This window comes from Cuculus canorus, chromosome 3 (assembly GCF_017976375.1).
Source record: "Cuculus canorus isolate bCucCan1 chromosome 3, bCucCan1.pri, whole genome shotgun sequence".
Classification (NCBI taxonomy): Eukaryota; Metazoa; Chordata; class Aves; order Cuculiformes; family Cuculidae; genus Cuculus; species Cuculus canorus.
Genome location: NC_071403.1, coordinates 67,481,066 through 67,503,448, shown reverse-complemented (window position 1 = coordinate 67,503,448; position 22,383 = coordinate 67,481,066). Strand labels below are relative to the sequence as shown.

At 53.4% G+C, this 22,383-nt stretch overlaps 1 protein-coding gene across 2 annotated transcripts in view; it reads left to right on the top strand.

The window, feature by feature from the left end:
• Nucleotides 1-4,992: 4,992 nt before the first annotated feature.
• The window catches only part of SCARA5 (scavenger receptor class A member 5), a 43,559-nt gene continuing 26,168 nt past the window's right edge, over nt 4,993-22,383 (top strand). Inside the window, exons 1-4 of one of the 2 annotated variants that reach the window (XM_054063702.1) lie at nt 4,993-5,268; nt 7,646-7,767; nt 13,645-13,773; nt 21,383-22,057. In XM_054063702.1, coding sequence (XP_053919677.1) covers nt 7,656-7,767; nt 13,645-13,773; nt 21,383-22,057 — 916 coding nt within the window. In that variant the 5' untranslated portion in view covers nt 4,993-5,268; nt 7,646-7,655. The remainder of the gene's footprint in view (nt 5,269-7,645; nt 7,768-13,644; nt 13,774-21,382; nt 22,058-22,383) is intronic. The other variant, XM_054063701.1, reaches the window with a different exon arrangement.

Genomic DNA, 22,383 nt, shown 5'->3' with positions numbered 1-22,383 from the left:
CAGTAGCTTTGGGACAACTTCTTTCCCAGGAAAAGGCTTTAGCATCTATGTTGCAAACGTTTGGGCTTTGTCTTCTTAGAGCAACTTTAGTCTGATTAAATCCAAGAAGCTCTTAGAACTCTCAGACAATGAAACTGAACTAAACTCAGGCTTTCAACTCAGGGTTTGCTGCACTGATGGCCTAATTTGGGGCTGTAAAAGTCTTTTTTATACTTTCTCTGTATATTTTATCATGATTTTCTCTTTATAATCATTTCCCTGGAGAATGGACAGGTTCTACAGGAAGCAAGAAGAGCAGCCTCGTCTGGTTGAAGATGTCCCTGCTCACTGCAGGGATGGTTGCAGTGGATGACCTTCATGTCCCGTTCCAACCCAAACCATTCTATGATTCAATGATTCTTTGATTCCGTGATTCTAAGAAGCACAAAGATGATCTGAGGCCTGAAGCACCTCACATACAAGGACAGACTAAAAGAGTTTGTCTTGTTCATCTTGGAGAAGAGAAGGCTCCAGGCAGACTTGGAGCCTCCAGAAAGGGGCTCCAGAAAGGCTGGAGAGGGGCTCTTGATCAGGGATTGCAGGGACAGGACGAGGGGAAATGGTTTGAAGCTGAAAGAATCATAGAATCACTAGGTTGGAAAAAAGCCTTGAGATCATCAAGTCCAACCATACCTGTCCACTATTAAATCATATCCCTGAGCGCTTCATCTACCCATCTTTTAAACATCTCCAGGGATGGTGACTCAACCACCTACACTGGCAGCCTCTGCCAGTGCCTGAGAACACTTTAGGTGAAAAAAATTTTCCTAATGTCCAATCTGAATCTGTCCTGGTGCAGTTTGAGGCCATTCCCTCTCATCCTATCACCTATCACTTGAGCAAAGAGACTAACACCCACCTCTCCACAACCTCCTTTCAGATAGTCTTAGACAGTGGTAAGGTCTCCCCTCAGCCTCCTCTTCTCCAGGCTAAGCAACCCCGGTTCCTCAGGTGCTCCTCATAAGACTTGTTCTCCAGCCCCTTCCCCAGCTCCGTTGTTCTCAAGACGGGAGATTGAGATGAGATCTTAGGAAGAAATGTTTTCCTATGAGGGTGGGGAGGCTCTGGCCCAGCTTTTCCGGAGAAGTGGTGGCTGCCCCATCCCTGGAAGGTGTTCAAGGCCAGGTTGGATGTGACTTTGAGCAACTTGATCCAGTGGGAGGTGTCCCTGCCATGACAGGGGATTGGAACTGAATGAGCTTTAACATTCCTTCCAACTCAAATGATTCCGTGTTTCTATGACTCAAAGAAAAGATGACCGAAAACATTTTTCGAGAGGCTACATTTGCCCGTTCCAGTCAATAGGTGGCATCCTCACAAAATGAAAAATTCAAAACCTCAGAATCTAGGAGTCACTTGTGTTTGATTTAGGAAGGCACCTTGACTCATTAATGGATTGATTCCTTGATTCTGAAAATGGACTGCTGGGCCAGTTGGCCAAGCCTAAGCAGGAAAGTGTCTCGGAGACGTGCCTCCTCCATTACAGCAGAGCAAAGCGCTGTGTTTTTTCCTTTTCCAAACTACACCACTGAACCTCCTCCCCATGGGCATCTTGGGTTGTGACAGTCCCCACTTTGGCAACAGAAGCTGCCAGACAATGCAGAGCGTTGCCCCATGGCAAGATGCAAACCATCCTTAGGAAGGTTATGAAGAACAAGTTGGAAATAAGGATGTTTGAAAAAGCACAGGCGGTCAGGAGAATGCACTTCCAGAACCTGAAGGTTAGTTGTGCACCTTCTTATTCCTCGGGGACCTCTCTGCAGTCATGGGCAGTGTTTGAGGGTAGAGGACAATGTCTCAGAAAAGGATGGGGTGAATATGTGCTGTGATGTGAAGGCATCTCCTTGCAAGATGTTGGCATCAGAAGACTTTCACGTGCACTGGTAGGCCACTCCAGCTGTGGTAAGAGTCATCTCCAGTAGTGCCCAGAAGCGTTAGTACTGTCATTAATCCAGCTGCTCATCAGTATTGATGCACTGGTATGGGTTTGAGCCTCCTGCCTGAGGATCTGCCAATGAATTTAGAAACCATAGAATGGTTTGGACTGGAAGCGACCTTAAAGCCCATCCAGTTCCAACCCCCTGCCATGGGCAGAGACACCTCCCACTGGATCAGGTTGCTCAAAGCCCCATCCAACCTTGCCTTGAACACCTCCAGGGATGGGGCAGCCACCACTTCTCTGGGCAACCTGGGCCAGGGCCTCCCCACCCTCACAGGAAAACATTTCTTCCTAAGATCTCATCTCAGTCTCCCCTCTTGCACCTTCAAACGGTTCCCCCTCATCCTGCCCCTGCACCCCCTGATCAAGAGCCCCTCCCCAGCTTTCCTGGAGCCCTTTTCAGTACTGGGAGGCTGCTCTAAGGTCTCCCCACAGCCTCCTCAAATTAGATGAACCATAGAAACAATCTTTAATTGTAAACCAATAAATATCAATATTTATCTATCAGAAACCTAACTTTCTTAGGAAAAGAAATAAATATTTCAAAAGTAAACCAGGATGAACATTGCATATCGAAACTGTGGTCTTTTGAAGGTAAAAATCTTTTATTTAAACCAATGAGCTGTGTTTATTACAGCTGAAATCTTCAGAAGTAATGATATTTCTCCAGGCATTGCTACATCCGTTTCTGTGGTTCTTTATACTTTAGTTTGGAATTTTGAAGGCTGGTGGTGATTTTGAAGGTTGATCACAGTACAAGGTCTGCCTCTGTTATGAACTATTATGTAAACCCAGCATGAATAAGCTACATAATTTGGCCAAGTGTTCCTTGAACCTTAGCCAATAATCTGATTAAAGAGAGCAAGAGCTTGCTTTTTTTTTATTTAAAAGTGTGTTTGGAGAAAGTTCAGTGGTGGTTCAGATTTCATTAACCTCCAAGTTAATAATTCACATTCTGTCCATTATATTATGAGGTGGAATCATGGAATTATTGAAGCTGGAAAAGACCTCTAAGATCATCCAGTCCAACCATCAACACAACACCACCGTGCCTACTAAACCATGTCCTGAAAAGCCATAGCCACATGGATTTGAACCCCTCCAGAGATGGGGATTTCACCACTGCCCTGGGCAGCCTTGATCAGTGCTTCACCACCCTTTCAGGAAAGAAAGTGTTCCTAACACCCAGTCTTAACCTCCCCAGGTGCAACTTGAGGCCATTTCCTTTTGTCTTCTTCTTGTTGCTCAGTTGAAGAGACCAGCACCCACCTGACTCCAGCCAGAGCTGCAGAGATCAATAAGGTCTCCTTTCAGCCTCTTCTTCTCCAACTAAAACAGCGCCAGCTCCCTCAGCTATTTCTCATATGACTTGCTCTCCAGACCCTGTTTGCTGTTTTTGTTATTTACTGTGATCCCACAAGCGCAGGCTGGAGAGAGGATGCTCTTCATCCATGGCAGAACAAGGCCTCATTCGTAGCCTCTCTTACCCATCCTGTGTATGGAAAATGGCATACCACGTCACGACTAATTCCCAGTGACATTTTATTACAGGTTGGATGAGGCTTTGAGCAGCCTGAGCCAGTGGGAGGTGTCCCTGCCCATGGCAGGGGTTTGGAACCAGATGGGCTTTAAGGTCCATCCCAACCCAAACCATTCCCTGATTCTATGATTCAGTGATTTTCTACCGGGATGTTTCCATAGAGCAGAAATGAGAAGACCCCCTTGTCACGAGTATTTTATCATTGCTGTTTTATGCTCTACCAGTCACAGAATCACAGAGTGTTTTCCACAGGGAATGCTCCAGCCCTAACTCCCCCAGAGGATGCTCCTACCTTGGCACCCTGGGGGATGCTCCATCCCCAGCTGCCCCTGCTCCTGTTCCCTCAGAGGATACTTCTACCCCAGCTCCCCTGGAAATACTTTTACCCCTGGTCCCTGTGTCCCTGCTCCCTGAAAGGATGCTCCAGTCATGGCTCCCCTAAAGGATGCTCCTGCCCAGGCTCCCCGGCTGTTGCTCCTGTCCCGATTACCCGGGGGGATGGTCCTGCCCCAGCTCTCCAGCTGATGCTCCTACCCCGGGTCCCTATTCCCTTGATCCTTCGGAGGATGCTCCCTCTGGTCGTGGCTCCCCGGGTGATGGTCTAGCTTCGATTCCCCAGAGGGATGTTTCTACTCCGGCTCCCCTGGGGACGCTCCCCCCCCAGCTTCCCCGGGAATGCTCCTGCCCCAGATGTCGCTGTCCCGGCTCCCTCGGGGGATGCTCCGGTCTCTGCTACCCCGAGGGGTGCTGCTCTCCCGGCTCCCCGAGGGATTCTCCTTGCTTCCTTTCCTCCGGATGCTCCAGCCCCGGTTCCTCCTGCTTCTGCACGGCTCTCCCGAGGGATGCTCCAGCTTCTACTCCCCCGGGGGATGCTGTTATCCCGGCTCTCCGGGGGATGCTCCAGCCCTGGCTGCCCCGGGGGATGCTTCTGCCCCAGTTCCACGGGGCATGCTCCATCCTCGGCTCCCCTTGCCTCCGCCTGGCTTTCTCGGGAATGATCCAGCCTCGATTCCCTTGGAGGATGCTCCTACCGCGGCTCGCCGGGGGATGCTCCGGCCTCAGCAATCCGTGCCCCACCTCCCCCGCGGGATGCTCTAGCTTCGATTCCCTTGAGGGATGCCCCTGCCCCGGCTCCCCCGAGGGATGCTCCAGCTCCGGCTCCTCGAAGGATGCTGCTGCCCTGGCTCCCCTAGGGATGCTCTTTGCTCCGCATTCCCCGGAGGATACTCCGATCCCGTCCCTCCTCGCCTTCGCCCAGGGCTCTCCTGCTCCTGCCCCCATTCCCCAGGGGATGCTCCAGCCCCTCTTCTTCGGGGGACGCTCGGGTCCCGTCTCCCCCTTCCCTTGCTCCGTCCCCGCTGCCGGGACGCCCCGAAGCCGGCGAATGGGCGGTAGGGGCGGCCCCGGAGGGTGGAGGTTGGATTGGGGGGAGGCGTGGGGATCCCCTTCCCCCTCCCGTTCTCCGCCTACAAAATCCTCCCGGCCGAGCGGTCCTTGCTCAGAGCCTCTCGGCTCCGCAGTCGCCCCACAGGCTCCAGCATCACCCACCCCCGGGGACCTCCCCACCCATGGGAGGCTGGCGGGGAGCTGCGCCCCCTCTGCATCCCTGGGGAGCTGGCAGTGAGGTCGGGGGCTTCTCTTGCTCTCCTCGACCCCCTGTCCCGTCTACCATGGCCCAACCCGGGGACTGAGTGAGGAGGTGGAAGGAGGAGCCACGCGAAACTTGCTCCCGCGTGGATCTGCCCAGCTGGTGAGTGGAGTGGGAATGGGGACACGCGGTTTTGGGAAGGGGCAGCGGGATGGGGTGCAGGGATGTGACCTGATCGAGCAGGAGGCATCCCTGCCCGTAGCAGGGGATGGAACTGGGTGGTCTTGAAGGTCTCTTCCAACCCAAACCATTCAATGATTCTATGATGGAATCTTCCCTACATGGGGTGGGTGCAGAGGGGCTGGTGTCTCCCTGAGCATCCCCACGTGGGGACCCACCACCCCTGGGTGCTGCTGCTGTGACCTCAGCCCTGGGGTGCAGGAGGGAGGAATGAGGTGCAGCGCTCCAGGCTTGGGAAAGAGTAGCTGGAAAGATGCCCAGTGCAAAGGGATCTGGGGGGCTGGCTGACAGCAGCTGAACATGAGCCAGCAGTGGCCCAGGTGACCAAGAAGGCCAACAGCATCCTGGCTTGGATCAGCCGTGGGGCGACCAGCAGGAGCAGGAAAGGGATCATCCCCCTGCACTCAGCACTAGTGAGGTCACACCTCTAATCCTGGGTTCAGTTTTGGGCCCCTCACTCCAAGAAAGACCTTCAGGGGAATGGAGCTGGGCAAGTGTTATGAGAGGCAGCTGAGGGCCTGGGGCTGTTCAGCCTGGAGAAGAGGAGGCTGAGGAGATGATAACTCATCACCCTCTGCAGCTCCTGGAAAGGAGGTTGGAGCCAGGTGGGTGTTGATCTCTCCTCCCAAGTAACAAGTGATAGGATAAGGAGAAATGGCCTCAAGTTGCACCAGGGGAGACTTAGATTGGATACTTGGAACAGTTTGTTTACTGAAAGAGCGGTGAAGCCCTGGCAGAGGCTGCCCAGAGTAGTGGTGGAGTCCCCATCCCTGGAAGTGTTCAAAAAATGTGTGGGAGTGATCCTTTGGGACGTGGTTTAGTCGGCATGGTGGGTTGGGGTAACGGTTGGACTAGGTGAACTTAGAAGGCTTTTCCAACATCAATGATTCTTTGATTCTATGAGGTCTGACTCCAAGGTACTCTGAGGTGCCTGTCACACGGGTGAGGCCTCTGCTGTGGGGTGAGACTGGGGGCTGGGATGAGTTTAGCTGAGGAGCGATTGCAAGAACCCATGAAGCACAGCGCCTGTGTGCAGAGAGCGAGGGGTGGCTGGAGCTGAGGGAGTTTGCAGGGCATGAGTTTAGGAGTGGTCAGCAGGTCCCACTTAGCCAGTGATTTTAACTCCTTACTCACCAATGCCCTGCTGGGGACTGGGGGCTGATTCCTTCCAGCTGGGTGCTGCGATGAAACCTCAGTGGCAGTGGAGGCACAAATGCCCTGGGGTGAGAGAACGGGGACCAGCCCAAGTCAAGCTGTCTGTCCAGAAAGTCAGTGACAGCAGGATCAGGCCCATGGAGAGGGCAGGCTTGCCTCATAGTGGGGTATGTAGAGGTGGTGTGCATGCAGGGATACCCCAGTTCCTAGAGATGAAAGCGGACCTGGGAAGCTTGCATGCATACACTGAGCCCCCATCTTCCCAGCCCTGAGAAGGAACAGACATCCAGGAGCGGACACTGAAGCTGGACATCTGCAGGGCATGTGGTGGAACATGGATGGGTGGTAGGAGCTCTTCCATGGCCAACAAGAAAGGGCTCTGTATTAGTGGTGAGCTGCAGCTCACCAGGAGGCAGACAGGACCAGCTACTGGTGGACCAGTGGTCCTGCTGAGTTCACTCACCAGCTTCTCCCAGCAGTCACTGAGATGGTCTGGCTCTTGTTTTGGGGCACTGCCAAGCCCAACCTGTGCCATGGGTGAGTCAAGAACCCACATGCTGAGATCATAGAATTGTGGAATGGTTGGGTTGGAAGCGACCTTAAAGCCCGTCCAGTTCCATCCCCCTGCCATGGGCAGGGACACCTCCCACTGGATCAGGGTGCTCAAAGCCCCATCCAACCCAGCCTTCAACACCTCCAGGGATGGGGCAGCCACCACCTCTCTGGGCGACCTGGGCCAGTGCCTCCCCACCCTCACAGGAAAACATTTATGCCTAAGATCTCATCTCAATCTCCCCTCTCTCAGCTGAAAACCATTCCCCCTCATTCTATCCCTGCACTCCCTGATCAAGAGCCCCTCCACAGCTTTCCTGGAGCCCTTTTCAGTACTGGGAGGCTGCTCTAAGATCTTTCTGCAGCTTTCTCTTCTCCAGGCTAGAGATGTGGTGGTCAGCTTTGCCAAGTGAGAGCAGAGGACTCCCTCAGCAACAGTTCCATGCCCTCATCACCAGTCTGCACCATGTTGCACTGGACCATAGTGCCAGAGCCATGCATGGTACTTTATTAGCCAGGATCAGGCCCCTGCCAGGTCAGGATGTACCATACCCACCAAGCACCATCTCATGTGCATGTTCTGTTCCACCAGCAGCAGAAGGATGGAGAACAAGGCCATGTACCTTCACACCTTCAACGAGAGGGAGAACGGCTCCATCTTCGAGGAGCCCTTCGAAGGAAGGAATCTTTCTAAATTGAACCTCTGCGAAGACGGTGAGTTTGGTCCCCACATGCAGCTCGGCCTGAAGCTGATGGCAGAAACCTGGAGAGCATCTAGGGTGTACATGGAGACATGGAGCAGCTCAGCAATTTGGACCTGCACAGACAATGGTGTCTGGGCTCAGTCAGGTCTTCAGCCTCAGTTGTGGGTACCAGGGAAGCAGAGGAGCAATTGCCCCAGGAAGGGGGATGTCCAGAGTAAGGGTTGCCTTGGTGAACATAGCACCATGAAGCAGGAAACCCCTCCTTTCCTGCTGGCTGGGCCTTGCTGGGAGAAACGCTGAGAGAATGTGATTGCAAGGAGGTTTCTGTGCCTCCTCTCCTGTCCTCCCCTTTCTGGTCTGATGGACCCAGGGCACCGTGGGCCTCTCAAAGTGCCCAGGATAAATTCAGTTCTGTCACTGCCCAGGATTGTGCTCCAAGGAAAGTAACTTTGCTTGCTAAAAGTTGATTTTATTTTTCCTCTGTGCTTCTGGCTCTCTTGCATGGGGTTCTCCCTGCAGTGGGGATGATAGCCCTAGGGCTGTGCGGCAGAATGATGCGTAGCCAACGGAGGCCCTGTCCCTGAAAACATTTGAAGTCAGGTTGGATGCGGTTCTGAGCAGCCTGATCTGCTTGAAGATGTCCCTGCTCCTGCAGAGGGGTTGGACTGGATGACCTGTAAAGGTCCCTTCCAGCCCAAGCTATCCTATGATTCTAAGACAGAGAGGGACCTTCTTGCACCTCCTGCTCATCTTAGCTGGCCTCTGTCTCCCCTGTGGATTTGCTGAGCTCTTTTCCTTCACTCTTGTCCCACAAAATGCTGTCCAAGTTCTACCAGACCCAGGCTTGGTCCTCAAGCAAAGAGCCCTGATGGATTTGCCTCAAGGCCTTTGCAGCTTGGGCAGGAGACACCAGGATGGTGGAGTTGGGTGCTCAAGGAGAGGCATGAGAGGTCCCCTTTAATGGCAGCTTTACTCAAAGACCTATAGGGCTGCTAGGGAATCTGGTTATGTTCTCTGCAGGCCTCCCCACTGCAAGCATGGAATTGGAACAAGGGCTACTCACCATCCTGGTATTAGGCACAGGTCCCATCCCTGGGCTGGGATGGAGTGTCCTGGGTGCTTCCAGAGAGCCATGTGCATGCCAGGCTGGGCTACATCCAGGCACTCAATGAGGTGGGAAACCCAGCCACGGTCAAAGTGCACGTGGTTGTACTGGTCCTTGCAAGAGGAGATGTGATGTTACTGTGTGAGTGTCTTCTCCTGCCCTCAAGCTCTCAGGACAGGGATGTCTTTGAGTCCAGAGGGCATATTTCCCATCCAGGTAAAACCTAAGTCTTGATGTCATTCCTCAAACTTGATGTCATCCTGCAGGGGTCCCCCTGCCCCTGCTTCTGCCCTCCTTCCTTCTGCCAGCTTTTCAAATCCAGCACCCATATCACCTTCCTGCAGCAGAAAGAGGGACAGATCCTGCCCAGGGCCTGTCCCTACACTCTGCCACACTGCAAGCATGGCAGGGTGGTGGTGGAGCCTGGAGGGAGCAATGGTGGAAAAGATGGGAAGGAAAAGTTGGTGTCTTCCACAACTCAGGCCACCATTCTCAACAGAGACCTTGCCCTGGAGCAGTGGCAGAAAGGGTTCAGGGTCTCTCCTTGGTTTTGTGGAAGGTTGCCCCACACCTCTCAGGGCAAATTTGCTCATCCATAACTGATCCTGATGCAGAGCTGGCCTTCCAAGGAACTCCACTGCCATGGGAGAGGCTACTGGAGTGAGGTTTGTGGGGGTCTGTCTGATCTGCAGCAGCACAGAGCAGGGGCAAGGTCAACTCTGAGAGCTTCATCATAAGGATGGGACCACCTGAGTCCCTCCTGGGCTCGTGGAAATCCTCAGTGTGGGTCTGAGGACCAATGCAGTAGGCTGCTGCTTGCCATGACCCCCGGAACAGCAGACCTAGACCCACCCAAGACTTGGGGACTGACAAGTCATAGGATCATAGAATTGTTAAGGTTGGAAAAAGCCTTTAAGAGTATCCAGTCCAACTGTCAGACCAACCCCACCATGCAGACCAAACCATGTCCCCAGGTGCCACAATCACATAGTCTTTGAACCCCTCTAGGGATGGGGACTCCACCATTGCGCTGGGCAGCCTCTGCCGGGGATTCACCACTCTTTCAAGAACGAAATTGTTCCCAATATCCAATATAAACCTCCCCTGGAACAACTTGAGGCCATTTCCTCTTGTCCCATCAGTTGTTACTTGGGAGCAGAGCCCAGTCCCTGCCTGGTTCCAATCTCCTTTCTGGGTGCTGCACAGAGCAAAGAGGTCTCCCCTCAGCCTCTCCTTCTCTACACTAAACAGACCCAGGGCCCTCAGCCACCTCTCGTAACACTTGTTCTCCAGACTCTTCCCAGGCTCAGTTCCCCTCAAGGTCTGTCTTGGAGAGAGGGGCCCAAAACTGAACCCAGGATTCAAAGTGCAGCCTCACTGGTGCTGAGTGCAGGGGAATGATCCCTTCCCTGCTCCTGCTGGCCACCCCATGGCTGATCCAAGCCAGGATGCTGTTGGCATTCTTGGCCACCTGGGCCCTTGCTGGCTTGTGTTCTGCCACTGTCAACCAGCACCTCCAGGTCCTTCTCTGTCAGGCAGCTTTCCAGCTTTTCAAGCATGGAGCACTGCATGGTGTTGTTGCATCCCAAATGCAGGACCCGGCACTTGCCCTTGTTGAACCCCATCCTTTTGGCCTCAGCCCACAGATCCAGCCCGTCCAGATCCCTCTGGAGAGCCTTCCTGTCCTCCAGCAGATCAACACCCCCACCCAGTTTGGTGTCAAATGCAAACTGGCTGAGGGAGCATGCAATCCCCTCATACAGATCACGGATAAAGAGATGAAACAAGACTGGCCCCAACAGCTGCTTTCAACCTTCTGCACCTCTGATGACCGGGCGGGCCACAGCTCCAGCTCCCCTGGGCATGGGCAGGGGGAAGAAATATTTGCTTTTCCCCTTGGTTACTGGCCGGAGCCCGCCCATGGACTGCTCAGAATGGGCTGTTGTGAAAACCCTGCTTACGCAGCTGCGGTCCCTCCTGCTCTTCAGAGAGCAGCAAAGAGGAGTGGGTGGTTCAGGGCTCAGGGCCAGCTCCTGCCGGAGTCTCCCAGGACCTGATATAAGTGTTAATGTCAGAAAAATATTGCAGCTTTCCTCTATCCGAAACCCTTGGCTCCATCTGTTTGGCTGGTGACAGCAAATGGGAACCGTGTGCAGGTAATGAATTGCAGATGGAGGGGTCCTGGAGGAGAGGCACCACCTTTCACACCTGAGCTGGGGTGCCTTAGGCACCCCACACCCCTGCAGGATCACTGCTGGGTGACAGCGAGCCTGATCTCAGCACTTTATCATTTTGGAGCCCCAAATGAGGCTGAGTTAAGTGATACACCCAGCATAACCCTTCACTGGCTGGAAGATATTGCAGACCTCCCTGTCCTCCAGCAGGATGGACATCTGGGCCATTGGCTGGAGAAGGGCAAGGCTGCAGTGGGGAAGGGTCCCTGCCAGGCTAGGGGTACCCCCAACCCATTGTACCTCCTTTCCATCTCTGGCATAGTCAGCTCAGTCATGGAGGGAGCTGAGCTCCTTCCCCATGGATGTGGAGTGGAATGGGGTGAGGTCCCAAAGCCCAGTAGGGATGGAAGTAGGCATTGCTGCTGACCATAGAGGAGCGTGTTCTCCTCCTCAGGAGGTTTGGCTTTGGGGCTGTGGTGCCTCACCCTTCCTTCTAGTCTGGTGCAGACTACATTGCACTTGGGCTTAAAGGGCAGAAAGCAATGGGTTGGAGCCACCCAGGTGTCAAGAGAATGGGAGTTTTGGACTCTTTCTCCACCTTTTTTTGGTGTCTCCTTGGAGGCATTTCAGATCTGTCAAGGGACAAAACTGGTGGCACTAATTCACCTGGTGTGAAGTTGCTAGTTCTCAACTGCTCTCAGAAACTTTGTGCTTCTGCAAGGGCTCAACACAAAAACACAGCATCCAACTTCCTGCACCCTGTCCCAGCAGCATGGGGTCATCATCACCCAGAGCATCAAGGCATTGGGCTGAAGCACCCCCAAGGCTCAGGACAGAGAGATGCAGGGTCCCTATCCAGATCAGACTCTGGCTCCCACTTAAGACCATGACCTGGCCCAGATTTCCACATGGGCTCAAGCTTTGAACACGTGCAAAGCCCCCAACCAGATGACCTCACTGCTGTTTCGTTCACAGCATGGGAGCATTTTCTTCCCTTTTCTTCCTTTGCATTTTCCTCCTGGCTATTTTATTCATAAAGCCCCGCCTCCTTTGCACACAGTTCTTGCTGCTCAAGACTTGTGACGGCGTTGAAGAGGAGCTGGATTGCACCTCACATACATTTTGTAGAACCATGGAATGGTTTGGATTGGAAGGGACCTCAAAGCCCATCCAGTTCCACCTATGGCAGGGACACATTCTACTGTATCAGGTGGCTCCAAGCCCCATGCAACCTGGCCTTGAACACCTCCAGGGATGGGGCAGCCACCACTTCTCTGGGCAACCCATGCTACTGCCTCACCACCCTCAGCATAAAAAATTTCTTCCTTATATCTCGTCTGAATCCCCCTTCTTTCAGTTTAAAACCATTCCTCCTTGTCCCATCTTCCTCCGTCTTTTCTGCCCGTCTCCTGCCTACCAGGGAGGGTCCCAGTGATGCAGGTAGGGAAATGGGATGGGGATGAAGGGTGAGAGCTGGAGGTGTGACAGCTCAGCAAGAGTGGGTGATGCTAATGTTTTCCCACCTAGGATCCCTACCAAGTGCTTTGCAGCCAGCTCTACTCATAGAGGAGGGTCAATGTGTTCATGTGCTGTGACTTGGCTGCCTGCCCCCAACCCAGACCCATAAGGCCAGCATGGGCCTGTGAGCCTTCACCTGGGAACATGGGCTTGTGCCAGCAGCAATGGCCACAGCTTGGGAAAACTCATGAAGTTCAGTGAGGCCAAGGTCAGGGTCCTGTACCTGGGTCAGAGCAACCCCAAGCACAAATCCAGGCTGGGCAGAGAATGGTTTGGGAGCAGCCCTGAGAAGAAGGACTTGGAGTGCTGAGGGATGAGAAGCTCAACATGAGCTGGCAATGTTCGCTTGCAGCCCAGAAACCAACCGTGTCCTGGGCTGCATTCAATGCAGTTGGACAAGCAGGGCCAGGCAGGGGATTCTGTCCCTCTGCTCTGCTCTGGTGAGATCCTACCCAGAGCTCTGTGTCCAGTTCTGGAGTCTTCAGCACAGGAAGGACATGGATCTGTTAGAGTAAGTCCATAGGAGGCCACAGAGATGATCCCGTATGAGGACGGGCTTAGAGAGTTGGGATTGTTCAGCTTGGAGAAGAGAAGGCTGTGGGGAGACCTTAGAGCAGCTTCCAGTACTGAAAGGGGTTCCAGGAAAGCTGGGAAGGGGCTCTTGATCGGGGGATGCAGGAACAGGATGAGGGGGAATGGTTTTCAGCTGCAAGATGGGAAACTGAGATGAGATCTTAGGAAGAAATATTTTCCTATGCGGGCGGTGAGGTCCTGGCCCAGGTTGCCTAAAGAAGTAGTGGCTGCCCCATTCCTGGAGGTGTTCAAGGCCAGGTTGGATGGGGCTTTGAGCAACCTGATCCAGAGGGAGGTGTCTCTGCCCATGGCAGGGGTTGGAACTGGGTAAGTTTTGAGGTCCTTTCCCACTCAAATCAGTCTGTCATTCTATGTCCAACAGCACATGCAGAGCTGTGCCTGTGCCCACGAGACATTGCTGAAATTACATTTGCAATACTTTCTCCCCAGTGGGATGTGGAGGCCACACAGACTGGGTACACAATGCTCCCCCTCACACTCTGCTCTGCCCCCCCAGGTCCCAGGAGGAGGATGAAGGCAGCAGGACGCTGCAGCCAGCTGGGCTCCTTGGCAGCACTGAAGTACGCTGTGGTGGGCCTCTACCTCCTCGTCTTCCTCATCCTCGTTGGGGTCTTCATCCTTGCCGGTAAGGGCTGAGCTTGTATCCCATCTCCATGGTGCAGTGGTACCCTAGGATGATGTACCCTTGTGCAGGACCTCAGAGAACTGGGTATGGCCATGGGCACGGGACGATCATGTTTCTGCTGCCTCTGCAGTGGTGTTCAGGAGGGTTTTCCATGGCATTCAGGAGAGGAAAATATGGGATCCAGCAGAAGTGGAGTGCAAAGGTGATGCCTGCCTTGGTTTGCAGCCACCACAACAGTGTCTACAAACAGTGTGCCTGTGCCCAAGGCAGGCCCCACTTTTAGCTCCTTGGGCACAAAGGCATGAGCCAATATCAGCTCCATCCTGCACACTTGGAGCAGTTTTGATTTAAGCTTTGAGGTTGGAGTCAGTGCAGGGCCCAGGCATTATTTGCTAGGGTGGTGAGTCCCAGGAACCTGCTGTTTGGGGCTGGAATCGTTCCCATCACTTGGTCATGGCTGCTGAGTCGGCACCGACCCCCCTGTTTTGCTCGGGGTAAGGGTGAGCCCCAGCTCCATCAGTGATGGGAATGCAGGCAGCATGTCACAGATAGGACATTACCCTTGCACAAGCACATCTCGCGTGTGCCAGTAAGGCTCCTGCCTCCACTCTCCAGGGTTTTGGTTAGCACAGGGATAGGAAAACTGCTCACAAATGCCTGTAATTTCTCCCAGTCCCAGCTCATCCCTGTGTATGCATTCCATGTGGTCCTCATCGCCACTGGCTTGTTTTCCCTCTCACTGTGCTGGAAGCAGTTTAGGCAGATGTGTGGCTTAACCCATGATCCCAGAAGCTCCCCATTGCACCCGTACTACCCTTGTGGGGGGCTCTGCTGAGTGGTGGGAGGTGTTGGATGGATGCCACAATGGGCACTGGTGTGAAATGCCACCACCAAGGACCATCTCCTCCCTTCCCACTCACGTTTATCCACAGCATCCACGGAGGGGGTGAATATGAGCGAACCCCCCTTTGTAGCCCCAAATCGTCATGGGCTGCTCTCCAGGGCTGGGTAGGGCTGAGCACTGCCCCCGCACCATCCCTTCAGGATGATTTTCTGTGCCTTCCCAGCTCCAGGAAGCTGGAGGGGAATGATGGATTTCATGTTTAACTACTTGCTGCAATGCCAGCCCTGTGAAGGTAGCCTGAGCCTTTTGCAAAGGATTCAGCTTTTTCTCGGATCAGGGAAAGGACAGAGAGGGTTTTGCTGGAATTTTGAAGCCTCTCCCACTTATTTCTTGCATTACATTGTTTTAATGTTGTTGTTGGCCTGAGAAACCCTGAGCGAGGGATGCCATGGATTGTGCAAAGAGCTCGGGACAAATGCTCTGGTCCTGAGCAGAGCTACAGCTGCTCACCTAAAAGAAGCTCCAGCAATAAGAATAACCTTATGGCATCATCTGGTGGAGGGGAGACCTGGAGGTTCGTGGGCATCTTCAAAACATCAGCATCTTGGAGTCCCAGGACTGGCAGGAGTTCAGCTTTTTGGTAGTAAATGGAGTTAAATCCAGTTGGAGGCTGGTCCCCAGGGCCCAGTGTTATGTCCAGCTCTATTCAATATCTTATCAATGATCTGGATGGAGGGATTGAATGTATCCTTAGTGAGCTCTTGGATGACACTAAGTTGAGCAGAAGTGTTGATCTGCTTGAGGGTAGGGTGGATCTGCAGAAGGATCTGGACAGGCTGCATCTGTGGGCTGAGGCCAAGGAGATGAGTTTCAACAAGGCCAAGTGCTGAGTCCTGCACTTGGATCGAAATAACTCCATGCAGCACTCCAGGCTTGGGGAAGAGTGGCTGGAAAGCTGCCCAGTGGAGAAGGACCTGAGGGTGCTGGTTGCCAGCGGCTGAACATGAGCCAGCAGTGGCCCGGGTAACCAAGAAGGCCAACAGCATCCTGGCTTGGATCAGCCATGCGGTGGCCAGCAAGAGTAGGGATGGGATCGTCCCCCTGCACTCAGTGCTGGAGAGGCCGCACCTTGAAACCTGGGTTCAGTTTTGGGCCCCTCACTCCAAGACAGACCTTGAGGTGCTGGAGCGCATCCAGAGAAGGGGAACGGAGCTGAGGAAGGGTCTGGAGCCCAGAGGGTCTGGGAGCAGCTGAGGGCCCTGGGTCTGTTTAGTGTAGAGAAGAGGAAGCTGAGGGGAGACCTCATTGCTCTGTGCAGCTCCTGGAAAGGACGTTGGAGCCAGGTGGGTGCTGATCTCTTCTCCCAGGTGACAAGTGATAGGATGAGAGGGCACCAGGACAGGTTCAGTCTAGACATCAGGAAAAATTTCTTCACCGAAAGTGTTCTTAGACACTGGCAGAGGCTGCCCAGGGCAGTGATGGAATTCCCATCCTTGAAGATGTTTAAAAGACAGGTAGATGTGATGCTCAGGGATCTGGTTTAGTAGTGGACAGGTATGGTTAGAGTCGATGATCACAAAGGTCTTTTCCAACCGAGGAATTCTATGACTCTGTAAGACCACCGTAAAACCAACTTACTCCCTCCTGCGTTGTGGACCACAATCTTGGAAAAGAAAGGCAAAATGAAGAGGAAATCATTGCTTTTGTTACTGCTTTGTGTATGTCTGGAACTTGAAGCCAAGCCTTTGGCATTGGAGGTAGCTGACTCACAAGTGCTGAAGCCAGCAGTGCTGATCACGGGTGCCTGGAAAGGTCTTATCACATCAAGGAAAACTAGAGGCACAGACTGGTGCTGTAACAAGGTGAAGAGCAGCTCATTAATCAGAGACCTTATCCAGCTGGAAGTCACCTGTAGCCCAAGGAGAAAATGCTCATAGTCCCCAGCTTCAGGCTGGATCCCCAGAGTTGGAGCTGCTGGTCCTTAGAGGAGCAGGACTGGATAGAATCATAGCATCACAAAATGGTTTGGGTTGGAAGGAACCTTAAAGCCGATCCAGATTCAACACCCCCACCATGGGCAGGGACACCTCCCACTCTAACAGGTTGCTCAGAGCCCCATCCAACTTGGCCTTCAACACCTCCAAGGATGGGGCATCCATGACTGAGGTCTCTTCCAATGTAAACCATTCCATGATTCTATGGTGCTTCCCACCAGGGCTAGGGCATTGCAGGGGAGACGCCCTCCTGCAGATATCCCCCGCAGCACATGCTGGTGTCCCCAACACATGAACGTGTTGGGTTTGGCTTCTCCAGGCATTGTTTCGAAGCTGGCTTAGGCAGGTGTTGTACGACTTGCAACACATTCCAGTGCAATGGGTTAGAAAATGAGTAAACTGCTAAAAATACTGTGAACCACCTCGGAGCTGTGGAAACAGGATGTTTTCAGCAACAGAGCCAGCGTGGTTTTCAACACAACCTGCTTTTAATATCCTCTCTCGCAAGCCTGGCAGCAGTTTTCTGGCTTCCTGGGGACGCACATTCCCTTTATCCCAATCCCTGTCCACCCTGTTACCCACTAAAGAGATACCAAGCCCATGGTTAGGGCTCCAGTCTTGGCTTTTTTGCAAGGTCTGGGTTAAATCCCAGCCACCTGAGTGCACGGACCTGCACTTGAGGGGGAACGGTTTGAAGCTGAAAGAGGGGAGATTGAGATGAGATCTCAGGAAGAAATGCTTTCCTGTGAGGGTGGGGAGGCCCTGGCCCAGGTTGCCCAGAGAAGCAGTGGCTGCCCCATCCCTGCAGGGGCTGAAGGCCAGGCTGGATGGGGCTTGGAGCAACCTGATGCAGTGGGATGTGTACCTGCCCATGGCAGGTTCTTGGAACTGGATGGGCTTTGAGGTTCCTTCCAATGCAAACCATTCCACGATTCTATAACTTCAGGGTTTGAACCTAAATCCCTGCCTAGCCCCATACCTGGGCACCCAGCCCTACGCTGATCTGCAACAGTGAGAGGCCAGGCAGGGCTCGTTAAGACAAGGCTAATAAGCCAAGCGACTTTATTGGGTCATGAGAACCATGCATATGGATGGGCATCCAACATGCTTTGCATTTCAGTGTTCATATTTGCATTGAGAAGGAGCCACGTTTCCACACTTGGCGCTCCTGGATGCCTGCAGAAGCATCCAAGGAAATGAACACCCTCCATTTCAAGAGCTGCAGCCCCAAAACTTATATGCCAAAGACGTCAATGGAGATGAAGGCAACAGATGCAACCACATGTCAACACTCCCATATCAGCTCCAGTGCAGACTACTCGTAGTGGACCATTTCTTCCTAAGATCTCATCTCAATCTCCTATCTTGCACCTTCAAACTGTTCCCCCTTATCCTATCCCTGCACTCCCTGATCAAGAGCCCCTCCCCAGCTTTCCTGGAGCCCCTTTCTGTATTGGGAGGCTACTCTAAGGTCTCCCCAGAGCCTTCTCTTCTCCAGGCTGAACAACCCAAATTCTCTCAGCCTGTCCTTGGATAGGAGATGCTCCTGCCCTTGTATCAGCTCTGTGGCCTCCTCTAGACTTGCTCCAACAGATCCATGTCCTTGCACAGGGCTAGTGCTGCTCTATTCAGCAGTGCCAGAAGGGTCTGAAAAGGGTTTTGGGATAGGACCGTGAGGTTCTTGCAAACTTTTTTTCCTTGAAACATGGGTGGAGACAGCAGCCAGGAAGACGGCATGTCCCCGAAACACAATAGGAGGAGGGGAAAGCTGCTCACTGAGCCCTTAGAGGACTGTTAACTCACCCCCAGCACTGCCAGGCACTGTTATGAGGCTCCATGGCATTGAGTGTGGCTGTGCTGGATGCATGTGTGTGCATCTGTGCTTCGTACATCTGTGTATGTGCATGCACTGTATGCATTTGAGTGTGTGCATGTGTGTTCAGGCCTGGAGAAGAGTGGCTGAAAATCTGCCCAGAGGAAAAGGACCTGAGGGGCTGGTCGACAGCCGCTGAACATGAGCCAGCAGTGGCCCAGGTGGGCAACAAGGCCAACAGCATCCTGGCTTGGAACAGCCATGGTATGGCCAGCAGGAGCAGGGAAGGTATCGTCCCCCTGCACTTGGCACTGGTGAGGTTGCACCTTGAATCCTGGGTTCAGTTTTGGGTCCCTCACTCCAAGAAAGACATTGAGGGGCTGGAGCGGATCCAGAGAAGGGGAACAGAGCTGGGGAAGGATCTGGAGCCCGGGACTTCTAGGGGGGTCTGAGGGCTCTGGATCTGTTTAGTGTGGAGAAGAGGAGGCTGAGGGGAGACCTCACCACTCTCTTCAGCTCCCAGAAAGGAGATTGGAGCCATGTGGGTGTTGGTCTCTTCTCCCAAGTGACAGGTAATAGGATGAGAGGAAATGGCCCCAAGTTGCACTAGGGGAGGTTTAGGTTGGGTATTGGGAACAATTTCTTCTGGAAGAATGGTGAAGCCCTGGCAGAGGCTGCCCAGGGCAGTGGTGGAGTCCCTGTCCCTGGAGGGGTTCAAAAACCTTGTGGCTGTGGCACTTTGGGACATAGTTCAGTCAGCACGGTGGGGTTGGGCTGCCGTTTGGACTGGATGAGCAGGAGGGCTTTTCCAGCTTTCACGATTCTTTGATTCTATATGCTGTGTGTTATTTGCATATGTGCACACTGTGCATGTGTGTGCTGCATGCGTGTGTTCATTGTCTGCGTGCCTGCGTGTGCTGTGTGTAAATTTCTGTGCTGAACACTTTCCTGCATGTGTTTGTAAGCTTGTGCATGCACATGTGAGCTGTGTGCCTGCGTTTACACCAGGCTCCCAGCATCTCCAGCACTCCCCATCTTCCACTTCCATGTAAAGAACAAAAACTTAGGAGTTAGAACCCCAAATACCCACATTTTGGGGCTCAGGCTCAGCCCCAGTTGTACGCTTTGCCTGCTGAGCGGAGCAATGTCCGTGTCTCTGCCTTGCAGCAGCATTAGTCCATCCAACCAACCCAGCAACTGGAATGGGAGGGAGAAGATTTGGGAGGCAGGAGAGCTGCTGGCACGCACAAGAATGCACAGAGCAGCCCAAGGCTGGAGGTGTTGCTGCTTGGAAGCTTCCCGGCATGGTTTTGGCTGCAGGATGCTTCACAGCAGCCTTGGTTGCTCTTGTATTGGTGGTTATAGTGCCAGGGCTTGGCAGAGGAGATCCCAGCTGGTTGTTGGGAGTAACTTATGGGAATTTAGGGAACTCCGCAGGCTTTGCAGGTGCAAAGTGGGGAGCTTGCCTGTGCTTCCCAGCCCTCGGCCGATCTGAGATTTGGGTTTTTCTCCTTGTGTTGGCTGCTTAGGGTTGCTTTTCACTTTGGTTTCATTGCAAGGAAACTATGGTTGGCTCTGCACCCATCACAGACACCCTGGCTCTGGAAAGACTTGATGGAGCAGCTTTGGTCACACATGCAGAAGGCAACAATGCCCGCCCATTCACTGAGGACTTTCCTTGCCAGTTCTCCCCTCTTGGGTTCGCTTGGGGACATTGCTTGGTTGCTTTCCCTGTTGTGAGCTCCCACAAGCAATGGAAAGCCCCGAAACAGTGCACGCTGGGCAGGGACGGGCGATACCCAGTGACATTGCGATGCCCCCACAGGGATGCTAGTGACAAACAGGGCCGTGCAGAGGAGATCAAGCAGCATCCCTGTGCCCCAGGAGAAGGGTCCTGAGCTGGCATGCTGCAGCCCAGCCTGGGAAGCTGAGACATTAGTTAATGAGGGGGTAATTAACAGACGAAAGATGACTTTGGTGCCTGGAAGATGCTTAGCTCCTCTGTTACAGCACCTTCCAGCCCATGGCAGAGCTGGGCAGTGGTTGCTTGTCCCATGGTCATCCCAAAGCTCCTTCTGTGGGTATGATGGATCCCGTAGCACCAATGCAGGTGGCCCCGAGCCCTCGCGTGTGCACATCTGCTTTCACCCTCACCTTACTCCTGTGATCTTAATTCAAACCAAATGCCTTTACACGGTTTCTCCTCCATGGAAACGAGGGGGCTGAGCTGCCAGGCCGGTCCCATGCCAAGCCTCAGCATCGCGCCAGCTGCAGCCTCACCACCACCTCAAAGACAACAGGGATTACTGAGTCTTTTTTAACAGAAATCACTTTATTCATGTGAGTTTGGCTTTGAATCCCCTACTCCAGGTTGTGCTGGAGGTCCAGCAGAAGGAAAAGACTTTATTCCCTGCCTGAATCTGTGGTTTTAGGGTGCACCAAGGCATGATGGAGTCCGGGATTGCATTTCACTGGGTGCTACTGGGGTTGCAGGACTCCCCAGGACAAAGCAGTGCCAGGAGCCACTGAGAGCAAGGTGTTCCCCTTAAATTTCTAGGTTCCCTCGCTGAACCCCAACTCACAGCTTTGAGAGCTCACGCAAGGTCAGGAGAGGTTTGGGGTGAGTGCTTGGACCTCCCAGGGATGCAGAGGGAAGGAGTAAAGGATGCTCCAGAGCTGGGATGGGGTTCCTCCCTTTGAAAGAAACCTGGCAGCCCTGGGATGTGGATGGTCTTGAGCTGGGGTGGTTATCAAACAACCTCTTTCTCCAACCATGGAGAAAACCATGGAGCTAAAGAGGGGCTGATGAATGAACCTTTTGGGGTCTGAGGTGGGGCTTTCACCTCCAAGCACCAAGAACAGGGGATGTCCAGGCACTCATTGGGGGTTGCACTTCTCAGGAGGGTCCCCACCTCCATGAAGTAGTTTCTGATGCTTCCTCCTCTCCATTCCTTGCAGTCTCCAGGCCACAGACATCTCCCGAGGACCTGAAGGCACTGATGGGAAATGTCAACCACCTCAATGAGAGCTTTCGGGACATGCAGCTGAAGCTGCTGCAACTACCTCTGAAGGGGGATGTGCTGGATCACATCTGGAGGCTCCAGGACCTCCTGCAGAACCACTCAGACTCTTTGTTCCTCATGACGGGGTCACTGCAGAAGCTCGAAGGGCTTCTCTGGAGCCTGCAGACCCAGGCCAGCCAAACTGACAAGGCAGTGTCCAACCTCTGGGACAGCTTGACCCAACAGAGCGATGCAGCTCAGCAGGAAATGTACAAGCTCTCTGTGGAAGGCAACAGCAGCCGGCTGCTGCTGCAGCACCATGACCATCTCCTGAGCCACCTGGGCAGCAGGGTGGAGAGCCTGAGTGACCAGGTGACGGCCATAAGTGGGGCCGTGGACACCATGAACAGGACCTTCTCTTACGATGTGAACATCCACCACACTCGCATCCAGGACCTGCAGGTGCTGATCAGCAACGCCACCGAAGATGCCCGGCAGATGCGTCTCATCCACATAGCCATGGAGGAACAGCTGAAGCATGAGCTAGCTATCCTCAACAATGTGACAGAGGACCTGCGGCTGAAGGACTGGGAGCACTCCATCGCGCTGAAGAACATCTCCGTGATACGGGGTAAGCTGAAAACCACTTGTAAGCAGCTCCCTGACTGATGCATGAAGCTGTCATGAGGAGGCGGGTGTCCTCAGTGCTTTGTGGGGGTAGTAGAAATGGTCCCTGTGGCTTGGGGATGTCCTGTGGAGATGTTTCAGTGTGTGTCAAATCCCTCAGACACCACTGTTTAGGTGTCTGCAGTGTTCAGATGTCTCCATCACCTTGGACTCTGTGTAGCTGGGACCCTCTAAATGCTCCTCCACCCATGTTAGGAAGAAAGCCCCCAAGGTTCCCTCAACAATGCCTGGGAAAACTCTGCTAGGTCCCTCTTGACCACAAAAGTGAGC